The sequence below is a fragment of the Mesocricetus auratus genome, unplaced genomic scaffold (assembly GCF_017639785.1).
Source record: "Mesocricetus auratus isolate SY011 unplaced genomic scaffold, BCM_Maur_2.0 Super-Scaffold_100044, whole genome shotgun sequence".
In the NCBI taxonomy this organism is placed as follows: Eukaryota; Metazoa; Chordata; class Mammalia; order Rodentia; family Cricetidae; genus Mesocricetus; species Mesocricetus auratus.
In genome coordinates this window covers 1,232,308-1,257,029 of record NW_024429221.1, presented here as the reverse complement: position 1 = coordinate 1,257,029, position 24,722 = coordinate 1,232,308, and the positions used below count along the sequence as shown (strand labels likewise).

General features: G+C 41.2%; 1 protein-coding gene across 17 annotated transcripts in view; it reads left to right on the top strand.

Moving 5' to 3' along the window:
- The window catches only part of Cep295 (centrosomal protein 295), a 40,631-nt gene that overhangs the window by 5,340 nt on the left and 10,569 nt on the right, over nucleotides 1-24,722 (top strand). For 10 of the 17 annotated variants that reach the window (XR_002385818.2, XR_002385817.2, XM_040735224.1 and 7 more), the window contains exons 4-17: nucleotides 505-629; nucleotides 1,681-1,774; nucleotides 5,059-5,154; nucleotides 8,306-8,446; nucleotides 10,892-11,114; nucleotides 11,481-11,645; nucleotides 14,273-14,494; nucleotides 17,992-18,084; nucleotides 18,213-18,316; nucleotides 18,611-18,748; nucleotides 18,940-19,037; nucleotides 19,299-22,680; nucleotides 23,712-23,787; nucleotides 23,928-24,071. Coding sequence is in view for 15 of the 17 variants with exons in the window: in XM_040735224.1 (XP_040591158.1) it covers nucleotides 505-629; nucleotides 1,681-1,774; nucleotides 5,059-5,154; nucleotides 8,306-8,446; nucleotides 10,892-11,114; nucleotides 11,481-11,645; nucleotides 14,273-14,494; nucleotides 17,992-18,084; nucleotides 18,213-18,316; nucleotides 18,611-18,748; nucleotides 18,940-19,037; nucleotides 19,299-22,680; nucleotides 23,712-23,787; nucleotides 23,928-24,071 (5,101 nt within the window). In the remaining 2 variants the exon portion in view is untranslated. The remainder of the gene's footprint in view (nucleotides 1-504; nucleotides 630-1,680; nucleotides 1,775-5,058; nucleotides 5,155-8,305; nucleotides 8,447-10,891; nucleotides 11,115-11,480; nucleotides 11,646-14,272; nucleotides 14,495-17,991; nucleotides 18,085-18,212; nucleotides 18,317-18,610; nucleotides 18,749-18,939; nucleotides 19,038-19,298; nucleotides 22,681-23,711; nucleotides 23,788-23,927; nucleotides 24,072-24,722) is intronic. The other 7 variants (XM_021235244.2, XM_021235236.2, XM_021235243.2 and 4 more) reach the window with 6 other exon arrangements.

The window sequence follows — 24,722 nt, the reverse complement described above, 5'->3', positions numbered from 1 at the left end:
ATGATATGCATATGATTTTTGCAGACTGGAGAACCTCCTATAGTACTATAAATTTGGTGTTCCAGTTTAAATAAAACATTTTATTGTTTAATTTAACCCTTGTCCAGAGTAGCTTGATATTTTATGTTTTCATACTAAGCTAAGTGATTATTACTATGGCATGGTGGTGGTACCACTTCTGTTCTTTGGAAAATGTCTGTGTACTATGGGAAGGGATGACGAAATTGAAAGGTAACTTCTGGACTGGAGAGGTGGCTCAGTGGTTAAGAGCACTGGCTGCTCTTCCAGAGGTCTCGAGTTCAATTCCTTGTAACCATATGGTGGTTCAACCATCTATAATGAGATCTGTTGCCCTCTTCTGGCATAAAGTTGTACATGTAGCTAGAGCACTCATATGTAAAATAAATAAATCTTTAAAAAATGAAAGGTGATTTCTTTGTTGATGTCAGACACATTTCTGCTCATCTTATCCAACATGACTTTTTAAGTAGTATATGCTTCTAGGAACCTGATTTGGATGCTCTGGCGCGACGTGCAGCAGAAAGAAAAAGAAAAGCTGAAATGAGGCATAAAGAAGCCCTTAAAGTGCAGAAAAATCAAAAAGAAATGTTAATGAAACAGAAAACCAGGTAACATAACTTTTACCATATTTTCAGCTGAGATCAGTATGGCTAGAAAACAGGGCGTGTAGGAGGCTGTGTCAGGACATCCTAAATAAAGGGTTGTTTATTCATTGCACCCTGAACTGTGCTTACTAATGCAGCAGGGGGTGATTTTCTTGGTGAGCTATCCTTCTGAGTCCAGTGGCAGTTGCTAAGTTTCGGAAGAAATGTGTAGACAGTTCAGACTCAATATCAACCAGAAACTGTCTCTGATGTAAAAAGGAAGTTAAAAAAATATTTATGTGATTAAAAGCATTAAAGAGATCTTGGGACAGGACATGGTGGTGCACACCTTTAGTTCCAGCACTTGGGAGGCAGAGGCAGGCAGATCTTTGTAAGTTCAAGGCCAGCTTGGTCTACATATCTAGTTTCAGGCCAGCCACGGACAGAATATTTTGAGAAAGAATAGTGAGACTCTGTCTGAAAACACATAACAGCATACACACAAGGTCATGGACTATAAAACTTCAGTCATTAGTAATTTTTGCTTCCTGTTACTGGTCTGCACTGGTCAATTTACGCAATAGCCTATCTTTAACATTTCTAGTTCTGCTCTTACTGTAAAGAACTCTAGACTACTGGTTCTCAATGTGTAGGTGAGGTCAGACAGCCCTTCCACAGGCACCTAACACCATCGGCATATCAGATATTTGCAGTATGCTTCATACAGTAGCAAAATTACAGTTATGAAGTAGCAATGAAATAATTTTATGGTGGTGGTCCCCACAACCTGAGGGACTGTATGAAGGGTTGAAGCATTAGGAAGGCTGAGCACCACTGCTGTCTGATTATTCACTTGATCCTCCTGTGTTTGGATAAGCTTCTTGTAGTTGGTAAACATGTTCTGACATGTATGCTGAGTCAAACAGCAAATTGGGTGTGGACTCAGCTACAAGATGAGTCTCTGGCTTTTTTATTTTTAACTGTGTACTGGTACCAAGTAGATGCCTTTCTGTTTCTCTTGGTGACAGCAGGTATTACCTGAGAGACTAATTGGTGGCATCTCTTGTCTTTTAAGGCACATAAAAGCCCGAAAGGAAGCTTTGCTTGTGGAAAAAGAGAGATCAGCTAAAGTGGCCAGGCTGCCACCTCCTGTTCCAGCCCCTTTTGAGGTGAATTGCCTAGAGCTTTGTTTAAACACGTTTTAATTGCATAATAATATAGGAGTAGACATGGAGTATTTTAAAATTCTAGATGTTGTTTTATGTGTAAATCTAAGTGTTACCTATTGCCTACTATGTGTTGAGTTTTCCCTGGTGGGAATTCGTTTTTATAGTCCTAATCATTCTGCCTTTTTTTTTTAGAGCCTTTGTTAGTTGTCTTATAGACAACCCATATTCTGGCTTTGGCTCACATCAGATAAAGAATGGTTTACAGTCGTAAGGTCATGAGGACTTTGTTATAGGAGTAGGTGTGCTTTGTGATTAGCCTCAGTTTTGCTTACATGTTTGAAATAGTTGAGTCTTGTGAGTACTAGGAAGAACATGCTGCCTCGTACCTATGTTCTCAGCGCGTGTGAAGCTGAGGCAGGAGATGGCTAGTGATCAAAACAGACTGTTTCAAAAGAAAGAAGGAAAAGGAAAGAATCAGTTCTTTTATTTATATCAGCATTTTGTAGTTATTGGAGTGGCTGTATAGATAACTATCAAAATTACAGTTACTTTATATGAAAAGTTAAATAGAGACTTTTTAAAAAATCTGAAAACTTAATACTGCACAAGTGTGTCTCTCCTGTGTGCGTGTGTGTGATGAGTGTGAGTGTCAGGCTCTGGGGTCTTCCCTTCTGTCAGCTCCCCTGCTCTCACCGGGCCACCTGCCAGGTGACATAAGATCCAGTGAGGCCCAGGGGACGGTGTCCTCTTTTAGCCACTCCCCCGGGACCATGCAAGATATTAGAAAGGCAGGCAGTATTTTAACCCATAATGCCTTTTGATAGCTTTTATTATAATCTCCAATGTTCATAAGCCAAAATAGCTTCTTGAAGTGGAATGCTTCTTCAGAGTTCAGGATGGGTAGAATAATAAGTTCCAGGGTAGCAAATTTGTTGTCCGTGTGTCGTTGTCGTCGTCCGTGTGTCCGTCGTGTCCCCCCCCCCCGTTGTCTTGTGAATGGCATTCTGGAGGTATTGAGTGTTATTGTTCTACACACAGCTATTGGTTTTATTGTTGTTGTTTGTTTGGTTTGGTTTGGTGTTGTTTGTTTGTTTGTTTGCTTTTCAAGACAGGGTTGCTCTAGTTTTGGGACCTGTCCTGTCTCTGTAAACCACACTGCCCTTGAACTCACAGAGATCCACCTGCCTCTACCTCTCAAGTGCTGGGATTGAAGGCGTGCGCTACTACCGACAAGCTGTCATTATCCTTTCATATCCTGGTAATTGAGGAGAAGGCTCTTCAAGCTGTCTCTATTGATGCTGGCCTCCCCCCTGGTGGGGTTTAAATCCAGTGGTAGTTTACAGCAGAGCAGAACTCAGGCTGGAAGCTAGATATTGACAGCAATTTAAAATCACTTACAAATCATCCTAACAGTGCTGACAGTCTATGCACTTATTTGATAAAACTCTAAAGTCTAGCTCCCTGGAGATTGTGTTTTAACTACCGATTGGTAGAGTAGTTAAAATCTGCCTGCCCCTGCTTTATGAATGCTGAGACTAAAGGTGCGCCACCAGCACCCACCATGTTGTGTGATTGTACTGAACCTTAGTTCGCAAATTAACTGCTGGTGCATATTTGTAATCACAGCACCTAGAAGGTAGAGGCAGGAGGATCAGGAATATAAAGCCATCAACTGTAGCAAGTTTGAGACCAGCCTGGGGTGCATGAGATCCTGTCACAAAAATAAAATAATCAGCTAATGTTTTCATCAGTAGGAAAATATTCTTTGTTCATTTTTTGACCTCAGTTTAAGACTTTGAATAGGATCACACTATTCACCCTTTGCTCCCTGTGTTTCCAGGCTCCCATCAACATTTTCTGACTTGTTTAAATAGTTCTTAGTTTGAACGCCGGGCAATAGTGGTGCACGCCTTTAATCCCAGCACTCGGGAGGCAGAGGCAGGCGGATCTCTGTGAGTTCGAGGCCGGGCTGGACCGACAGCCTCGAAAACAATACAGAGAAACCCTGTCTCGTAAAAACCAAAAAAAAAAAAAAATAGTTCTTAGTTTGAACTGAACATTTGCCACCTGGGAGGTTAAAAAATTAGTGCAGAAGAATCTCAGGAAATTGTTCTGTTACTTTATTTTCTGTTTATAGTGCCTAACTTGGACAGAGTGGACACTCAGAAGTCCCTTGTTTAGTACAATTGATTTAAATACATATCAGGACATAATAAACTATAATGGGCTAAATCTACTTTTATGCCAAAGTATTGGAAGCAGGAAATTAGCTTATTTCATCTTTTTGAGATTTGCGGAGTTAGTGAACTTAAATTAGCTAGTGTTTCTACACCAGAACTTAGTTCATGATTAAACATTGAGGAGTGAGATTAATGTAAACTCTAGTGGGATTTTTGTGATTAATTGTGTATCTATCTTGACTGAGTGTGTCTTGTAAGTACATTTTTTATTCAGGAGACTTGAAAGTGTTCTCAGTTCTGTACCTCAGTGGTTACAGTCCCCAGTAAAGAGTAGGGTGTAGGAGACACTATAGCAAAAATAAATGCCTCTTTAAATAACTTAGAAGTTAGAGTGAACTTCTAAACTGAAATAAAAACATTGACTATAGTACACATATCTAGAAGGTATCTGAAATATTAAAAGATCTAGTACTTTTATTAAAACTTAAAGTAATTTAACTCTGAAAAGATTTATTTCATTATTAAGCAGATTTTAGCATTGGTTTTGTTTTAGTGCATTTTTTGTTTCTAATAATACAATGCAATAGGCAAGGTAATTCATAGAGAAAAGACTGGTTCATGGTCTAAGGCTGATGGGCTTCATCTCATGGTGGTCTTACTAACAGTCATGAGTTGCTGGAGAGCATCAAAGCCATAAACAAGATCTAGGCAAATGGCTTTTGTAGCAGACTCATTTTAGAAACAGTTAGCCTTGGAATTCATTAATCAGTTGAAAGGATTAATCTGTTCATTAGAAGTACCTCCCCAATAACCCCAGATATTTCTACCCTTTTCCCTCCTAACCTCTCCTAGTGGGGATTAAATTTGAACAAATATGAGAACAAACCATAGCATGAATTAATACAGTTTTGTGACAATGCATACCTGTAATCCCAGCGCTCAGGAGGTTGAGGCAGGAGGATTGCCATAAGTTCCAGGCCAGCCAGGCTCCATAACAAAATATTGTTTCAAAAATAAAAGCAATTTTACTTTTTGCATTGGATCTATATTTATTGAAAATGTGTGCTTTTAACCTAAACTCTAATTTTATGTCCTATTTTCCAGAACATTGAACTAAACAGAATTCCTTCATTGAAAACCAATAGTTCCACCTATCATCACATTTCCACTTTTGTGAGTAGACAGATGGACACAAAACAGGTGATTGACTTACTGTATGTTCATAACCTCAATTGAGTTTTATCTTGAGTCTATGTCTGACACGGCCAGTTCTCAAAATTTGAACAATCCTACTAACTGTTCTTGGGTAAAAGTACATAAAGCCTTGCAAATGTGTTTTGAATTTTCATGTCAGACATGTGATTGTCTCATGTGAATGGAAGGAATACATGACTATTTGTGACTGTCTTTTAAAATGTTAATAATATTTTTATCAGACAGGCGTTGGTGGCGCACGCCTTTAATCCCAGCACTCGGGAGGCAGAGGCAGGAGGATCTCTGTGAGTTCGAGACCAGCCTGGTCTACAAGAGCTAGTTCCAGGACAGCCTCCAAAGCCACAGAGAAACCCTGTCTCAAAAAACCAAAAAAAAAAAAAATAATAATAATATTTTTATCATGCATTGTACAAAATAGGTTTATTATAACATAAAGTAGGTTTTAAAATTTTCAATCATGAAATAATAGAACTTTTGCAGGAATGGAACTTTACATAGAAGGTAAACTAAGAGAAACATCAATCATCCCACTGTCAGAAGGCAAAATGGTTAATACCATATGAGTTAGAGTCTCTCTTTATGTATAAATGTGCACACAAAGATTTAAAAACGGGATTTTTTTTTATGTTTATGGTTTTTTTTTTTTTTGCCTTGCATGTGTGTCTGTACCATATCACATGCCTGATACCTGCAGAAGCCAGAAGAGGGGTGTCTGATCCCCTAAGGCTGCAATTAAGGAGTATTGAGAGGTGTCACATGGGTACTAGGAGTTGAGCTGGGTCCTCCAGAAGCATAGCCACTGCTCTTAACTGGTGAGCCATCTCTATAGCCCCTAAAAGCAGGGTTTTAAACAACCCTCTCATAATTCATGCTTCACCAAATAATAGAAACGTGATCTTGTACATCTATGTCTACATCTGATTTTATATTAATAGTGTATTTCTAGAGGAAAAAGTACTGCTTCCAAACTGCAAAACATTTGATAAAGTTCATTGAACAGCCTTTTAAAAAAGTACCAACAACATCAGAATGGCTGTCTTCCCACTCCTTTGTCTTCATAGAAATTATGACTTAAAAGTCGCTGCCAGTGTTAAAGAGTGAAACGACTGCTGTTTCCTTATAATAATTGCTTTTACTTTTTTGTCTTGTTTAAATATTTTTGGAACTCAGAAGTCTACCTGCCTCGGCCTCTACACTGGGATTAAAGGCATGTGCTGGTCCTTCCAGAGTAGACTCTAATATTTTTTCATATTGTATATATTTGGCTACTAGAGAAATAAGCTACCAATACAGCATTAATATGGAGTTTTAAATACAACAAAATTTTAGTTGATTGCTTAATAGGGGTGCTAAAGTCATCATACGCTAAAATGAGTGTCATATAATGAGCCTGTAGGATTCAAAACTAAATTGAAAATTTGCTTAATATTATAGGGGTTGAGAAGATGGCTCATTTCCTAAGTGCCTGCCACATTGTAAGCAGGAAGACCTAGGTTTGAATTTCCCAGCTGCCAAATCAAAAGTAGGCATGGTAGCACACATCTGTACCCGTAGCACACGTCTGTAACCGAAGCACACGTCTGTAACTGGAGCACACGTCTGTAACCAGAGCACTGTTGTGACAAAGCCAGTGGATCCTTGGTACCCATGGCTGACTGAGCAGCATAGCTGAATCTGTGAGCTTCCAGCTCCCTGAGAGCCTGTTTCAAAAACTAAGGTAGAGAACTCTGGCCTCAACACATATGTACATACTGCACCACACAAACACACATGATACATATACCATGAAAGACAAAAACAAACTTGTGCAATAATATGATTCCAGCGTTAAAAAATTGGACTAACTTTAGTCTGCCACTAGCTTACATTTAGTTAACTCTAGAATTTGTGAAATATTAAATACTTGTTCCTTAAAACAAAGTTTTAATCGCAGCACAAGAGAGGCAGAGGTTGACAGTTCTGTGAGTCTGAGGGCTAGCCTGATCTACAGAGCTAGGACAACAATTTTGAGGGGAGAGGGGTGTTTGAAGACAAGAGTTTTTCTGTGTAATCCTGGCCATCTCTGTGTAGACCAGGCTGGCCTTGAACTCAAAGATCTGCCTGCTTCTGCTTCCCAAGTGCTGGAATTAAAGGTGTGCGCCACCACCGCCTCATTTGGCTAGTGCCATCTTTCTTACTCACTGTCAGTGTCTTCATCCACTTACCTCACTGTTGAGAACTTTTCATCTTTCTTTGAGAGAATGTTTCACTTTAGCCCATTTTAGCATTAAACTCACTCTCAAGCACTAAGACTGCAAGAGTGAGCCACCATACCCACTCTGGGAGGGTTTAATCATGTATAAAATTAATAACTTGTTTTCATTATTATTGCTTCAGTTTATTGATAGAATTTGACCATATAAAGAACAAAGTTCTTCATTCCTAGTTACAGTCAAAATGCTGCGTATATGTGGCTGAAGACACAGTAGCTCAGTGGTTAGCTAGTGCTGCTGCTGTGCTTGTAGAACCTGCACCTGCGTGATAACCAGCTCAACTCCAGTCCCAGGGATCAAGCTCCCTCTTCTGTACTCCCAGGGCACTTGTACTCATGCATGCCCATGTACATAATTAAATAAATATTACATAAGTGTGCATACTTATCTAATAACAAAGAGTAACAGTGGCATAATCACCGTTTCTTCATGCGTTCTAGGAAGGCAGGGTTATATTCAAGTCATTCTGGCCTTCTTAGCAGAATCAGCATTGCCATTTGGAGGATTTTTTTTCTGTCTTTTTTTTTTTTAAAGACGATGGTTGTGAGCCACCATGTGGGTGTTGGGAATTGAACTCAGGACCTCTGGAAGAGCATCCAATGCTCTTAACTGCTGAGCCATCTCTTCAGCCATAGAACTATTTCTTAAAAATCATGGAGTACTATCTTTGAATGCACAAAGCCTGATGTTTTAAAATGTATTTACATTATACTAATAATTTGATTATTATATAGTCCATTGTTATGGTAATTGCAGATATTAAAAACTTTTGGTATTTAATTTTATATAAGTAGAAAAACTTATATTAGTGACATTGCATTTTAAAGCTATTTCTCTGTTTCACATTTAAAAAAAGATCTAAAATTGTGTTGATTGACTGCTAGCCAGATGCTCATTTGGCTGCTGAAGAAGAAGCTAGACGGTTGGAAGGACTTCGGAAGCAGGCAGCGCAGGAGAGAATGGAGCAGCTTGAAAGGGCACATGTGCGGGGATCCCAAGCCTTGAAGAAGATCCACCTGACCCAAGTAAGGCCTGGCATCTCCCTGTGGTCTGTGACTGCTGCTGGTAGACGGGTTGGTGGCATCGTAGAACTGCTCAGTGAGTGAGTTCTGTCCTAGAATATGAATAGAGTGGTTTGTGTCAGCTTGAGGAAGTTTACTTTACCTCATAGTTCATGGAGGACAAGTGACTGGAGCGGGTGCTTCCAGTGCCTGGTCACACCCACCCTACCATAGTCAGGGACACAGCATGGTGCCTGCAGCTGCCTTGCTTCCTTTCTCATGCAGTCAGGCTCCTCGGTGCAGCCAAGACAGTTTCCCTTAAAATAAGCATGCCCCAAGACCCATCCCCCTGCCTTGCTGACAGCATTAACCATCACACAAGTCTCTGATTCATACAGTTTCAGTACAGTTTTCCCAAATCCTTTTCCTTCCTCTTTTAAGATGGGGTTGAATAAAGCTGTTCTCACAGTGTATGTTTGTTTTACGTGTTTGCCAATACATTTACATTTATTCAATCCAAAAAGAGCCTAAGAAAATGAGTCACTTTTTGATGTAGTAATTTTGATGGCATTTGTGTTGTATAAACCTGTGTAATTGATTCATTAAGTATTTTCTGAGCAAAGCACTTCTTATTCACTTTGAGTTTTGATTCTAAGGTAGATCATCCTTGACACACATCATCAAAGATTCATCTTCCTGTTCCACTTTACCTTCTGAGTCTGACTACATTCGTGTATTTTGAGCACCTAACACCTTAGGAGATGGTTTTTAAGGGCCTCATTGGACATTAAATGCTCACCCTCTAAGGAGTCTACTTGGATAGTAGGGTTACATTGTGACCTCCTCCCTTGAATTTTTAGTTTTCATATATAGGAAGTGAATTATGGCTTAGTTAACTGTCTGAATTATCAATCATTCCTATCTAAGAAATAAACCTGTAAGAAATAGTGACAGAAACTGAGAAACAGTTCTAAGTTGAGCACATCCTTCCATGAAAGCCCAGTATTGAGTGGCCACAGAGGTGAGCTTCCACGAGCTGCCTGGACTTACCTCACCTCTGCGTTACTTGGCTCTTAGCTTGCCTTAGCTCACTTTCATCACGTTCCCTGAGGACTGCATGAAGTGCATAGGAACATGAGTGCAGTTAAAAATTCCCTGTCATTAGGAAAATACTAATGGATTGACATACCGTGCTTGTTAGGAATAAAGAATAATGGGTTAGAACCGCACGAGGATCGCAGTCCCATGGTGGATGGGGAAACAGACCTGTAGACGGCACTCATATTGAAAGTTTTACTAGATAAGGGGGAGGTAAAGAGACACGGACAGAGAGGACAGAAAAGAAGACAGGAAAAGTCCTGTCTGCCCCAGGAGAACAACAGGAAAGAGAGTATAAGTAAGTGGGGGTCTTTCTTTTAAAGGGCACCTTTACACCTGCATGCTGACCAGGGCACTGCCTGAGTGCATTCTGCCAGGTGACGGGGCAGGCCAGCATAGTGCCTGAATCCTAACAGTGGTTTTAGTGAGCCACAATAATGCATTTACTCAAATAGTAAGCAATACATATGCTGTCATTTAAAAACCAGCTGTTTGGGCCACTTCTCTATTCTAGACTAGTATTTCTCACATAGGAAAAGTCATCCAAAATTGTGGTATCTTAGTGTTAATAGATTCCATTGCCCTGTGTGAACCTTTTCCCTAAGACCTTTTGGTCTAGGAATGTATTTATTGCTGGGTCTGTCGTAATTAGCATTTAGATTCTGTCCTTCTCCGATTTTATATTTTTTGGGTGTGCCTTCTATGCCCTAGCTATACAAACACTGTGCTGTTCTCTGGTTGCTTTCATAGCCATACCTATGTGCTGTCCCAGTTTTTCTTCTATTACTACATCCTCTTCTGTGTGACTAAATGCTTACCCAGAAACTGAGAAGGTTTCTCTGATCGGCCTTCTTTGCCTTTTACCATCAAAATTAAATTAGATAACTTCATTAAGACATTCTGGTTACTTTCATGTTAGTAGTACTCCACACTTAAAGAGATACACAAATCCCCTTTAATCATGGAAATTGGAGTTTGAAGTGATAGGAAGTGTCATCAGTTAAGCCTCAGTCACCAGGACCTGAGAAGTACAGAGAGAGCTGCGCTCAGCACCTTTTAGAAGCCCTGGCAGTTAAATAGAAAGTGACCAAATGACTTTCCTCTGCAGATACTTTCCAGACTTTATGGTGCACACAATATCTCCTCTCGGTGCTCCCTTCTTTGTCCCATTTCTAGTTTAGGGTTGACATTTCCTCCTAATACTCTCAGTCAGTATGTTATCCAGCAGATGTTTGCTGAATGGATAAGTTGGTGTGGTATATCTCATTCGGAACAAATGGAAGGGGAGGGGCAATTTTAGGCCCTACACTTAATGCTTAATGTAACTATCTAAAGTTTGACTCGCTGTCATTAATCTATTTATCCTTGAAGACCCAAGAGAGACTACTGGAAGAACTCAAACAGCTGCAGAAAGAGGACCTGGCACGTAGGAGACAGACAGTGGCACAAATGCCACCACGACTAGTAGAGCTGCCCCACAGACGCCTCGAGGGGAAAGAAGACTGGCAGCGAGAGCTGGAGTTCGCCTTTGAGGACATGTACAGTGTAGACAGGAGTAAGGGACTTCAGCTGCGCTTTTCCGTGTTTGCATGTAGTGAGTTACTTGTAAAGGGCCTTCATGCTTTAGACTTAATTACAACTGATAACCGCACGATTTTTATGGTTAAGTTCCCTGTAGGGCTGAGCCCACAATAAAGGGCCGTGGACAGAGGTACAGGGGTGTGGACAGAGGTACAGGGGACAGGTGAAGATAGAAGGGAAAGAGAAAGCAAGAGCCCTCTCTCTTGGAAGCTAGCCATGTTCCTAGAGCTCCCATCTCCCTGTAAGTTCTATATTCGATAAATACATTAAACCTCCTTATTCAGATAGCGTTATTTCTATCGTCAGCCCCCCCAATTTTTTCTCAAATTATTTTCAGTCATATTAGAAGGAAAACAGGTCTCTGTGTTTCTTTATTCAGAGGTGAAAGGAAACGTGATTTTGCATCTTAAGCCAGAGCCTTTGCCTGCCATGTCTGACCAGCTCCGGGATGAAGAACTGGACCTCTCAATGGAGCGAGAAAATCAAGGTGAAAACGAGAACCCAGACGTGCCAGACACTGAAATACTGTGTCCTAGTGCGACAGGTAGTGAAAGCCCCTAAGCTAGATGTTAAAAACTCACTGAAAAGAATTGTAATCATTAGCTAAGAGTTAGGAAAATCCGTTCAGTTTAAGCGCTGATAATGACACTAAGCAACGGCAGGAAGTGTCTGCATATGTCTGCCATTAGAGATCAATTCCATACTTGTTAGAGGGAGCCATTCACATATGATAGCATGTGGAGATCTTTAGGTTTTATGAGTTAGATGCCTAGTTCTGGATTCATTTGAAGAGTCAACAACTTTTCCACTTGACCAGATTATTAGAAATCCTATTGTGTTCCATTATTGCTGGGGACATCATGTATCATGATGCATTGTACAGACTTTGATTTCCTGTCCTTCACACATGGCTTCAGTGTTGAAGTTTCTCACCTGGTTGTCACATAGGTACTTAACACTCACATCCAGCACTTAGTCATCTCTTGCTTACTGAAGCCTTTGCTTTCTAACTTACGTGAATGATGGGGCCAGCACGGTGTCTCAGCGGGTAAAGGCACTGCCTCCAAGCCTGATTCCTGGGATCTCCATGCGGAAGGAGTTGTCCTCTGACCTCCACATTCCCTTCCCCAGCAAATAAACAAACGTGATTGAGTGAATGATGGCATCATGGTTACCTGAGACAGATCACACATTTTCTCTAGCACTCCTGCATCTCCTTAAAGACCAACTCCACACCATTGAACTGACCTCATCTTCCTCTGTATCGCCTTTATGTCACGCTACTCAGGCTTGCATCTCTCCTGCACTGCACTGTGGAAGTGGCTCTTTATGGCTCTTAACTTGGTGGTGGGGGCTCACAGCCTTCTCCCAGTCTTTTGTGCCCACCTGTCGTCTCAGGAGTCTAAGACTGATTTGGTTCTGCTGTGGCTCAACAGACAGGCTCAGTGCTTAACCATCCTGTTTTCCAGGGTTCCCCCAGAGACAGTTTCTTCTGAGTCTTATTTTCTTGCTAGGTTAATAGTCTTTAAGAAGACTTCTCTTTTCCCCCATTTCATCCAGGGTTTTAGTTGTTTTAATGGAACTTTTTATTCAGATTTCTAGTTAGCCAGAATTGAAGCCTCACATTACCTAAAGAAACACTCTATTTTGGGCTGGCCTAGTGCTCAGTCTTCCAGCTTCTCATAGAAAGCTAGGACGCTGGGTATCATGGCACAGCCTATAATCTCACTGTTCAGGCAGCTGAGCCAAGAGGACAGCCAAGTATTTGGGACTGGTCTGGGCAAAATAACAATACTTTGTCTCTTGAAGACAACAACAAAGGGCTAGGAATTCCCATTATCCTCCTTTAAAACTAAATCCTCATTGAAAAATAATTACAAATAAAAGTTGGCAATGTAGCCAGGTGATGGTGGCACACACCTTTAATTCCAGCACTCGGGTGGCAGAGGCAGGCAGATCTCTGTGAGTTCAAGGCCAGCCTGGCCTACAGAGCAAGTTCCAGGACATCCTCCAAGACAATACAGAGAAACCCTGTCTCGAAAAACCAAAAAAAAGTTGGCAATGTAGCTCAGTGGTAGAGTTTGCCTACCATGTGTAAGGCCCTGGATTCCATCCCTAGTGTGTACACACACAAAAGGATGGATGGATGGATGGACGGACGGACGGACGGACGGAGAGAATTAATCTGCCTTAAAAATAGGTAGGTCACAGACTAATGGTTATCTGACTGAAGCAGCCAGAATGTGTTACCTCAGAACATGGCTCTGTGTTTATATAGAACTAAGGAACAGGGTAAAACTGTGGTTGTGAGGTAGAGTGCAGTAAAGTCACCTTCTGTGTACACTGACTGGGAAGGACAAAGCCTTGTTGGTGCTGGAATGTTGCACAATGGCCTGGGTGATGGTGACAGACACTTCTGTGACATTTGCTACCCTGCACATGCGTCTTTTGTGTGCTGAACCGTTTGTTACATTTTTAATTCTATTAGAACTTTTCTTTAAATATGTATTAAAATGTACTACTTTGCCAGTTTTCAGCCTCTTTGGTAGTCTTAATTTTTTCCTTTGATTAAGCTAAAGCACAGTTTGGTCACCACTGAGAAATTTTTAGTTCTGTTCTTAGTTAGCTTGTGTCATCTCTGTGGAAGGATGCTTGAAGAAATACCTTGTTTCTGATTTTTGATAAATAAAAGGGTTTAGTTACAACCAGAGAAGGGAAAATTTTCCCCACGTATTAGCAAGAATGATTTGAAAGCAGGTGCTTTACTTCAAGGCTGTAAAATTGTTTTTCTAGTAGCCATCTCAAAGCTGTTTGGGCCATTCCCTAGTACTATGAAACCTTACAGTTCATGACTCAAACATTAACCTTAGTCTCAAGCTGATTAGGAGTCAATCTGTCATCACCTAGCAAGTAGAGTGAATGTCCTTCTGAGAGTTAAGTTTAAAATTAGTATATATGTATTATGTTGTTGTAAAATGGTCTAAATTTGAATTTAAGTTGAAAAATTATACTTGATTGTTAAAGTAAGACAAGTTAGCATTGTTGAACATACTAACCTTAGATTTGAAAATAAAGTTATACTTTTGCTTTAAGTAATTATCATAGTAACTGGGTATAAAGATAGAATAATCGCCTAAACGTAATGATTTGTTTTGTCTTTTTTTTTTTTAGTGCCCTTTGGAATGAAGACCCAACAAATCCCCTCAAGAATTCTTTTTAAAAGATTGTTAAATAAGATTCGAAGCCAACAGTCTCTCTGGACAATTAAATCTGTGTCTGAGGATGAAAGTGAAGTGACTACGAGCACCAGTGAGGTTGAGAGTAAAGCGCCCACCGTGGAATCGGGAGCCATGATCCTTGAGGAAAGAACACTGTCCTCCGAGCAGGAGCAAGGTGCTTTCTCCAGCAGCCTGTGTGATGGCACATAAACATCTCAGATTGTTTAAAAAATGCTCATACCTGAGGTTAGGGTTTAGTACCACCCTAGATATTCAAGGCATCACTGGAGGAGCTGGGGGCCGGGGCCGGGGCCGGGGGCGGGGGCCGGGGCTGGGCGGGGCATGGTGGTGGAGTCCTGCATGAGAAAACAAAGGACAGAGCACAAAAGTGAAGCAATGGGCTGAGGCACTGGAGAGGTGGCTCGGAGGTTAAATGTGCTGACTGCCCTTCCAGGGGACCTGGGTTCAATTCCCAGCACTCACATGGCAGATCACAACTGTTCTATATGCAGACATACATATAGGCAAAACCCCAATGCACATAAAATAAAAATAAATTCTAAGAAAGAAAGAAAAAGAAGCAGGCTGGAGAGATGGCTCAGAGTACTTGCTGCTACTCCAGTACCCACAAGGTGGCTCATAGTCTTCTGTAACTCCAGACCCTGTCCTCTGGCCTTTGAGGGGGGGGGGTATTAGGAAGGCAAATGGTACACAGGCACACAGCAGGCAAAACAGTCATACCTGTAAAATTAAAAGATTGAAAGTTAAGAAACAGCCCTGCTATGTAAAGGTCACAGGAGAATGTTGAGCACTTAGTGAGTCTCCTGAACCACAGCTGCTGCTCGTTGTTGAGCTCCCGGAAGTCATTGAACCACAGTACTTGTAATGTTTAGACTATTGTTTTCTTGTTGTTTCTGTATTACTGCTGAAGTCTGTGCCCATATCTTTGTTCTCTATGCACTCCAATGTGTGTGTGTTTTATATGTATGGTATGCACATGCCTGGTGATTCACATCTTTTTTTAAATTATTCACTTGTGTGTGTATGATTGTGTGTACCTTGTGCATGTGATGGTAAATCAGAAGACATCATAATATCCAGTGAAACTGGAGTTATAGTTGGTTGTGAGCAATCATATGGGTGTCGGCAACCAAACCCAGGTCCTCTATAACAGTGGTAGGTACTCTTAAACAGCTAACTCTCCAGCCTCCCATATCTTTAGTTTTTAATAAGGATTTTAATTAAAACACAAATGCATGTTAGTGGATTTTGAGTGTGTTACATCTCTACATTCCCTCCAGAGATCCTTTCCTTATTTGTTAATTTTAAGGAATGGGGAAGTTACTAGGCTCATACTAATAAGATCCCCTTGAATTATACATATGAGCAAATGAGAATTGTGAAGGTGTACTCTGATTTCAGTTGTATTTCTTAGAGGGTTATCTTTTGGGTTTTGTTTGTTTGTTTTTCCTTTTGGAAGGTCTGTTTGTATGCGTGTGGAGGTGTTTTGCTACCACACTGTGAGAGGAAAGCTAGCTGGATTTATACTGTACACAGAAGCCTTGGCCTGCATCCTTTACTAGCCCTTGTAACGCGCCTATCTTGTTTTTCTCCTTTGTGTTTCCTTTTGCTATACCTATTGGTCATTGCCCCCAGAGCCCATTCCTCAGATCTGTTTTCCTGCATTCAAAACTCCCTAGCGTTCCTCTGGCACACTGTACAATGTTTGTATTTACTGATGTCACCAGTGTGTGTTTGCCAAGTTGGCCTCCTTGGATTCACTTTGAGATCTATTACCATGTTAAATTTGCCCCAAATTGAATTCTAGGTAACTCCCAACCTGCAGCTGCTTTTCATCCCCCAGCTCCCATTTATTTGCTGGAGAAAAAAAAGTGTTATTATTCTGATTCTCTTTTTTCATTACCTACATCCAAGCCATCAGAAACTTTAGTTAAAATATATCCAAAGTCAACCATTTCCCACCACCAGTCCTAGTTCCAGCTGCATTTGTTTTCTGGCGTAGATTCTTGTCTTGGCTCCATCTTCAGCTTTTGCAGCTTCCTATAAAATCTTCTCATCAAATGATCCTGTGAAAACTCAGTCAGCTCATTCTTTTCTGCCTGCAGCACACACTGGCCACTTGATTCGCTCAGTGACAATATCTACACACACATGCTGTGTGACTTCGTTCCCTTCCACGTCTCTTGCAGTCACTGTGCTGGCTTCCTCCCCGTTCCTCAGACAGCAGAGCTGCAGCTCATATATTCTTCTGAACTGTTGATGTTTTGGCCAGCATTCTTCTGTGGCTGTTTCTGTGGCTGCCTCCCACCCCTCCTCCTGAGTCTATTCTCAGGGAGGGTTTCTCTTCTCACTTTATATAAAATGCCACCCTCTGCCTTCCCAGTAATGTTCCTCTCCATCACTTCATAATCTCTCGCACACTGCTTTCTCTTCATAGCTCTTACCAACAGGCAATAGACCTACTTGCTTGTTTATTTTCTTCACATCTAATTCATTTGTGAGAGAGGATCTTGGAAAAGATATTCATTGCTCTGTCCCCAGAGGCTTTGTGGATAAAAAGTTGAATTAGTCATATAGCTGAATGTGTTGTTGAATTAGTTGAATATCTTAAAGCGAGAGCGATAATTTGTGAAGTCATATATTTAAAACCATGAGAATAGAAGTTTCTTTTAGAGGAAAGAATTCAGTGAGAAGGGAGCTTACATATGATGACCTGAGGGATGCTGGCTGTAAAAGCTGCAGGAGGTCAGTCAAGTAGAGACAATACAGTATTGGATTCCAAATAAAAGGAACTCTGCTGTCGAATCTGTTGAAAAACGCAACTACATGAACAGTCATTCTCCATTATGATCTTGCTTCATTCTCTTTCAGCTGACTGTGCTCCTTGCCTGTGGGTCTTTCAGCTTCTTGAGTGACCCAAGGTTGTGTGTGTGTATGTGTGTGTGTGTGTGTGTGTGTGTGTGTGTGTGTGTGTGTGTGTGTGTGTGTGTGTCTTTCAGTTTCTTGAGTGACCCGTGGGTGGGTGTGGGTGTTCAGGGGTGTTTTGTTTCCCTGTTCCTCTCACAGAATCTTCGTACTGTCTTTGGATAGGTCTATTCATCTCCCTCACCTGACCTCCTTCCTTACCTTCCAGTGACTGCTTAACACCTGACTCACTAATGTCTTTATTATGTTCATAATATAGCTAGTTTTCTTTACATTGTACTTGTTTTTAATTATCCAAATTTTTATGAGGTGGTATGGTGTTTCTGTCCCTCTTTCAATCTTTAAACCTTCTTGAGGCCTCTTGTCATTCAGCATGGTATCCTTGTCATCTACCTTGCCATGGAAAATGGTTGAATGGGTGTTTTGTGCAAAATTACTGGCTTGATGGGATTCATATCATAAAGTCCCTAGAATCTTGTTATTCTAGTAAAAGCACATTATTTCTTTGGCACCTCCTTAGTCTTTGTTTTTTTTTTTTTCTTATATCTGCCTTAGATTGGGTGGTTAATGTATGTAGCTACCAAAAAGATGACCGAGCTTTCACTGAGGGTCCACTTCCTGTTGACCAAGAGTGAACAACAGTTGATCTGATCTACTGACCAGATTCCTGGTATTTTGCTCCCTTTAAGCTTGACATTATCATACTAAAAGTGGTATCTGTTACAGTCATGGACAGTGATAGGCTGACGATTGAGTCTGGACCACTGAGTAGTGAAGATAAGCCATTTTTCTGCCAAGCAGATGCTGGAAAGGAACAAGGTATTTTTTGTCATATTTTCAGATTAAAGCTGCTTGGTTCCTCATATTTTCCTTGGTAAAGAAGGGCACTAGAGTGGGGTCATCTTTTCGAGTTATTGAAGCTAATTTTTGTTTGGTGATTCTTGTAGCAGTTGTTGCTTTTCCACCTGCCACAGCTGAGGCTCAGAGTTCAGTACTGCTTCATCCTCAGGAAGAAGCAGTCAGAATTCGAATGTCAGCAAGGCACAAGCAGGTAAGCAGGCCCTGGAGCCACAGTGTCGTTTGCCTGTGCAATTCTTCCATGTTTATCTGACACAGGCGTTTGGGTGATGGATGCATTTGGTCTCTGTGTACACTCATCCCCCAGGGGTCTACTGTCTGCTTCTCTGCCCTTTCTCTTGGTTCCCTCCTAATCCCTTTGTCAGATTTAAGATTACCTACTCCATGAATAAGAGGCCTTTTGGTGATCACATGTGTTTATTAATGCAGTGTATATGAACTTTTCTCTTGAGAGTGTTGTTAGAACAATAGTGTTCTTACTATCTAGATAATGGAGATAGAAGAGCAGAAGAGGAAGCAGTTGGAATTACTTGAACAAATTGAGCAACAGAAGTTAAGGTTAGAAACTGATTGTTTTCGGGCTCAACTGGAAGAAGAAAACCGAAAGAAAACTCAACAGCCTGAGGTAGGATGCTATTGGGAGGCTAGAAAGTAGCAGTCATGCTGTGTATGTGTCACCCATCTGATAGACCTCCTCATTAGTGTGTGTGCTGTACAGTGTACATGTGACCAGGGTTACTAGTATGCTGTGTGCTGAGCTTTTTGGATCTACCTGTCATCATAGAAAACAGTAAATTACTTCATTTTTCATTTTAGGTTTGCCCTGCTCCAATGTCACATACTGTGATTTCTGATGAAGACTGTCACAGGCAGATGATTCGTAACTATCAACATCAGCTTTTACAACAAAACAGGTATGGACAGGGATATGATTTCTGTGAGACAGTATGCTAATCTTTGGGATTTGTAATTTGTTTTATATAATGATCCAGTTGAAATTGCCTTAGAAATTGCCATGATGCTTTCTTCAAGGGCAGTGGGAATGTACTTTTCTGTGGTAAATATGGCCAGCTTTAGATTGCTACTTACAGTGTTTAATGTGTAAAGATTTGAGAATTTGAGGGCTTTTTTTATTACAGATTAGTAATATCTGTTTTTATATTTGTTTTTGATAGGTTACATAAGCAGTCTGTTGAAACTGCCAGGAAACGATTACTCGAATACCAAACTATATTAAGGGAAAGATACCCATCCATGTCATCCGCATCACTGATATCTGATTCTATCATGTTAGGACCACCACAGAAATCTGAAAAGCCTGCTGCTGCATCAGAGCACTGGGGTCTGTGTCAGAGGCTGAAGCCGAGTCCTAACAAATACCAACCTGTGCAATCCTCACAGACCCCTGGATTAGATCAAAGTCATGTTCAGGCACTAAGACAGGACCTCTTTCCACAGAGGCAAGGAGAAACAGGTGCATTAGAGATGCTAGCCAAGCAGTTTGTGGGGTCACAGGAACATCCACAGCAGTCCTCTCATGTGGAAGCAAGCCAGAGGAACTATAAATTTGTCCCTAAATATCCTCATGCACTTTCAAGAACTTTGTCTTATGATAGGCTACAAACATTACAGGATGCTGGAGAAGTATCTAAACCACTGAGAGCAATAACTTGTCAGACTTTAGATTCCCAACAAATATCATCAGAGGATAGTGAAAATATATCTTCTAAGCCAACTGAGCCTTCTTCATTTCTCCCACTGGTGCCTGAACGTTCTTTTACTAGTCTCCCAGTTAAACTTGAATCTGGAAAAGTTCAGGAACCCTTTACAACCATGAGCAAAAGTAGAGTTTCCATAAACCAGTCTGTAATCAGTCAGATGCATGATCAGCCTTTGTCATCCTCAGACACAATCACCACCCAGCAAGATGACTTAAAGTTTCCTCCAAAACAGTTAGAACTGCAGAAGGAAGTTCTTCAAGCAAGCCAAGAGGCTCAGGAAAAGCTGGTTCTCTGTACACAGAAAGAACTGGAAAAGCAGGCAGGTCTTCCAGTATTCATCCCATCATCAGCTGGGGATTTAGTTACTTCACTGCCATCTGCCTCAGCTGAATCAGGAAGAATCCAGACATTTTCAACAGAAAGTGATGCCACTGTTTCCTCAGGCAATATGGACAAGCTTTGGGGTTTTTCACAACCTGTCTTATCACAACAAACTAATTTAGAATTTCCCCAAGAACAGATGGGTGTTCAGAAGGATAACCTTCGGGCTAGGTGGGAAGCCCAGGAAGTCTTGTTGGCACATAAACAGAGTAAACTGGACGACATTGTAAATTCTGAGCAGACTGGTCACTCTTGGCCACATCAGGTGACGCAGCAGTCATTTAGTTCATTATCAGTGACTGATAGACTATCTAGAAAAATCCAGGAAAGGCCTTTACCTACAAACAAGAAAGGGCTTCTCCCAAGCCAGTCTGAAATGTCAAGATCTCAGGATGGGTCTTCCAGTTCTCTACAGCATATCCTACCTCTACACAATAGCTTAAAGTCGCTGCAAGAACGGCTGGCTACACAGAGGGATGCAGCTCAGACGAGACATGAAGCTCAAGAGGAATTACTTTTACATAGAGAAAGAAGTTTGGGAGACATGATGTCTGGGCCAGTGAATTCACTTTCCTCGGTGGTTTCTCAGCATTCAGATGCTTCTCATGTAGTTTCAGAACCTGGGCCTAAGGAGTCCTGGGAACTGTATTCATCTGAGGGCAGTATAGTTCCCTCTAGTCATTTGATCACCCCGTCACTCGAGGAGGAGTCTCTTGACTTTCCTCAGCACAACCTGCCAACACAACATTTTACAACACTCCAGGAACAGGCACACATTCAGAGGGTTATACTTGGTGCTAGAAAGGAGACTACGGAATATGCACACAGAGAAAATAAATTAGAAAAAGGACTTCGTTCTCAACAAACTGGTGCCCTGTCTTCATCCCAGGTAGCCGAATGGGAAAGACTCCAGGAGTTCATATCAGTTAAGAGTGATAATGCAGGGCCCTTAAGCCTTAAGATTCCAGGATTTTGGGAAAGACTGGATAGATTTTCACAACATGCATTTCCTCTGCAAAATAATTTGCAGGAACACCAAGAATGGGTAAATACAGAAAAAGAGAGTTTTCAGTTTAGTCCTCAAGCTCGGGAAAATTCATCTTCTCAACAAACAGGCTTTTCTTCCTTCATACCCTCATTAGGACCATCATCGTGTGTGTCCTTGCCTTCTGCTGACTCAGGTACAACACAGCAACCTCTTTCAACAGAGAGTGACAGTAAAGTAACATCAATCCATCTTCAGATACCAGAATTGCAGGATAGACTTTTAAAGATATCTCAACTTATCCAGCCTCAGCAAGACAGTTTGAAGGCCATTCAAAAACAATTGGCTACCCAAAGGGAAGCCATCGTCCAATCTAGACAAGAAGCTCATGACGAAATATTAGGAGAACGGAAGGAAAGAGTATTCCCAAAGCAACCTAGTCCATCTCCCCGGATACCTCAGCATTCACTTGCTTCATTCCCTCTTTCTGACTCTGAAAGAACACAAGAACTTTGTTCAGCCATCAGTGATGATGCAGTATCTTCAGGTTCTGAGATGCTGGGTTTGCCAGGCAGGGCTTTGGGTTTATCACATACTGATTTATTTCAGCAGAATAATCTGGCTGCACATCCAGAACACCTCCATGCACAAACAAATGCCTTTCATTCTACTGAGAAAGTGCAGGAAGAGATGCTATTTCCTAGACCATGTGAGCATTCTATCCAACCTCATCATGGTGACTTGAAGACACTTCAACAGCAGTTAAATGTGCAAAGGAAAGCCATTAGATCTGGCCAGGAAATACAAGAGGAACTACTTCTGCAAAGGTTAAATAAATTGGAACAAAGGGTATCTTGCAAACAGATTAGCTCCTCTTCATTCTCACCACAGGTCGCACTACCTGTAGCCAACTCTGAAGGAACCCTGCAGTCTTTCCCAACGAAAAGTGATGACACTGAGATATCCGGCTCCCATGGTGAGTATCCGAGCTTTGCACAGCCCCTTCTACCTCAGCAGGATAAGCTGACAATGCAGATGGGCTTAGAGATGGTGTTTCATAAAGAACTGCTTTTACACAAACAAAACAGCCAGAACAAAAGTGACTCTGTTGAGCATGCCATCCCTGCTTTGTTTCTCTCCAAGGAACCAGAGCACCCATTCATTCCATTACCTTTTGCAGAAGCTAAGTCTAAAAGCATTGGTGAGTTGTCCTTACCGAAAAAGGAGCACGGAGTCCCTTCTAGAGATGCTGTGATCCCAAGATTGCAGGACAGACGTTTGAGTTTCTCCCCGCCTGTCTTAGCCCAGCACGACGACATGAATCTTCAGAAGCAGTTGAATCTACAAAGAGAAGCTCTGCGTTGTAGGCAAAGAGCCCAAGAAGACTTACTTGTGCAGAGACAGACAGCCTTGCAGCAGCAAATGGAAAAACACAGAGAAACTGTGAAAGAGTTATTGAATGTCAGTCAGGTATGTTCTAAATTTAAAACTTCAGAATTACACAAAGATGTTTAAACCTGATTCCATTTTAATCCTAAGCTATCTTCCCTTTAGTTATTGGGAGTATAAAAATTAAAACAAAATTTATCTACTTCATAAGGTCATAATAAATAGTCACAACTAAGGCATATCCATCTTCATTTATGAGTTTTGTTGTAGTGGTTTCTCACCTGACCACAGATAAAACTTGTAAAAAGAACTGGTTAACAGAATTTTTATTAAGATGTGATAGATCCTGTTCTCTAATAACTTCATTGACATTTGTATTGAATCAAAATCTGTGCCCTCTTTCTCCCCAAGTTGCTATGGTATAGCTGGCTTGGGTGTAGGCTGATAGAGACCAGACTGGTGATGATGACTGCTTACATTTGAGTTGTTGAGAAGACTGGCATGGTCATTTAGACATTGCCCTATATTCTCATAAATATGAATGGGTCTATTCTATTTTAGGCCATTTGTTAAGTTTCTCAGTATAAACAAAATTCTACAGCACCTAGATGTTCAGGAGTCACTTGAGTTTAGAAGTTAAGTCTTAGAGTTGTAAAGGTAAAGGGGAAAACATAGGGGAAGTATTCAGGTCTAATCTGTAAACAGGTGCAGAGCTAGGACTTAGGTGTATGGCTGTATTTTACACTGGGAGTATTCACCCCTTCAGTGTTGGAAGTATGTCTCAGTTTTGATCTATCAACAGAAAACTCAGTTTATTCTGAGCTATACCTGGGGATATGGGTTCAGGTTTTTTTTTCCTGAATAACATGCTCCACTGTGGAAACAGTTACAGGAATATTACAATCACAGAACAAAGAAAACCATGAATTCATAGTGTTTTCCAAGTACTGTGTTGGGCCCATGCAGTGAATTACAGAGATGCAGGGAAACTGCTATGGTGATGGAGCTAGTGATTCAGTTGAGGTTCTGACTTAAGTGAGATGTAAATCTCGTGGGTTCTTCACAGGATCCCTTAACGCACATCATCCCCAGCTCCCTATTCACTTTTTCAGGCAAGGACGTCCCCAGATAATGACCTGAAAACGCAAGGCCCTGCCTGGGGAGGCTCTGATCAGGAGAGCCCTAGCGGTGAGTAGTCGCGATCATCAGATGTCCATGATGAGCATGAGATAATCCCTGTTGTGTTGTGATCACAGCTCCTGACTGAAGAAAAGCTTCTTGTGTGTTCACAATGTTTCATCTGTTTAACCTTGTCTTTGACCTGATAGGTGAGAGTCTGGGCAAAGAACTGAGTGGTAGAGCCTCTAAGCCTCCTGTCTCCAAGGTGAAGTGTGGCTTGGACTTAAACCAGCATGAGCTTAGTACTATACAGGAGGTGGAGTCACCAGCAAGTGGCAGGACTTCCATGCCAGGTAAACAGTGCTGAAATTCAACATTTCACTAGTTTGCTAGCTCCATACCTTTTTTCAGTATGCTAAAATGTATCCCAGAGCTAGTCTTTGAGTCCTTGTAAAAAGAGAAGCTGGTTTACATAAAAATAATTTAAAATTTGGGATTAGAGAGATGGTTTACTAGGTAGAAATTATTTTCCTGTTGACTGTATAAACCTGATAGCCAGAGTTGAGTCTCTGGATCCCAGGACCTCTGACCCCTACACAAGTCATCACAAACACACATGCACACACCCCAACTCTCACATACCACATATAAATGTAATAATACCAAAATAGAATTTAGTGAAGTACTCAAACTGTTGACTTAAAGAAACACAGCACTCTAGCTTCTTTCTGTCTCACACTAAGTGTTGCATCTCTGAAAGGAAAGGTATCCTGGTGGTTGGAAGCCAAGAAATACAGCTCTAAAAGGAAAGGTATTCCAACAAAAGTGCTCTAGCTTTGTTTTGATGGGGAGTGGCTTCCCCACAAAAGGGTTGCAATCTTTTCTCTAGGAAAGATTTCCCCAGTGCAAGTGTAACAGCCTGCTCCAGCAGGGGAGGGTTTTCCCAACAAGGTTGTTACAACTCTGCTGCAGAGAAATGGTGCAGCTCTGCTCAACTTTCCGGA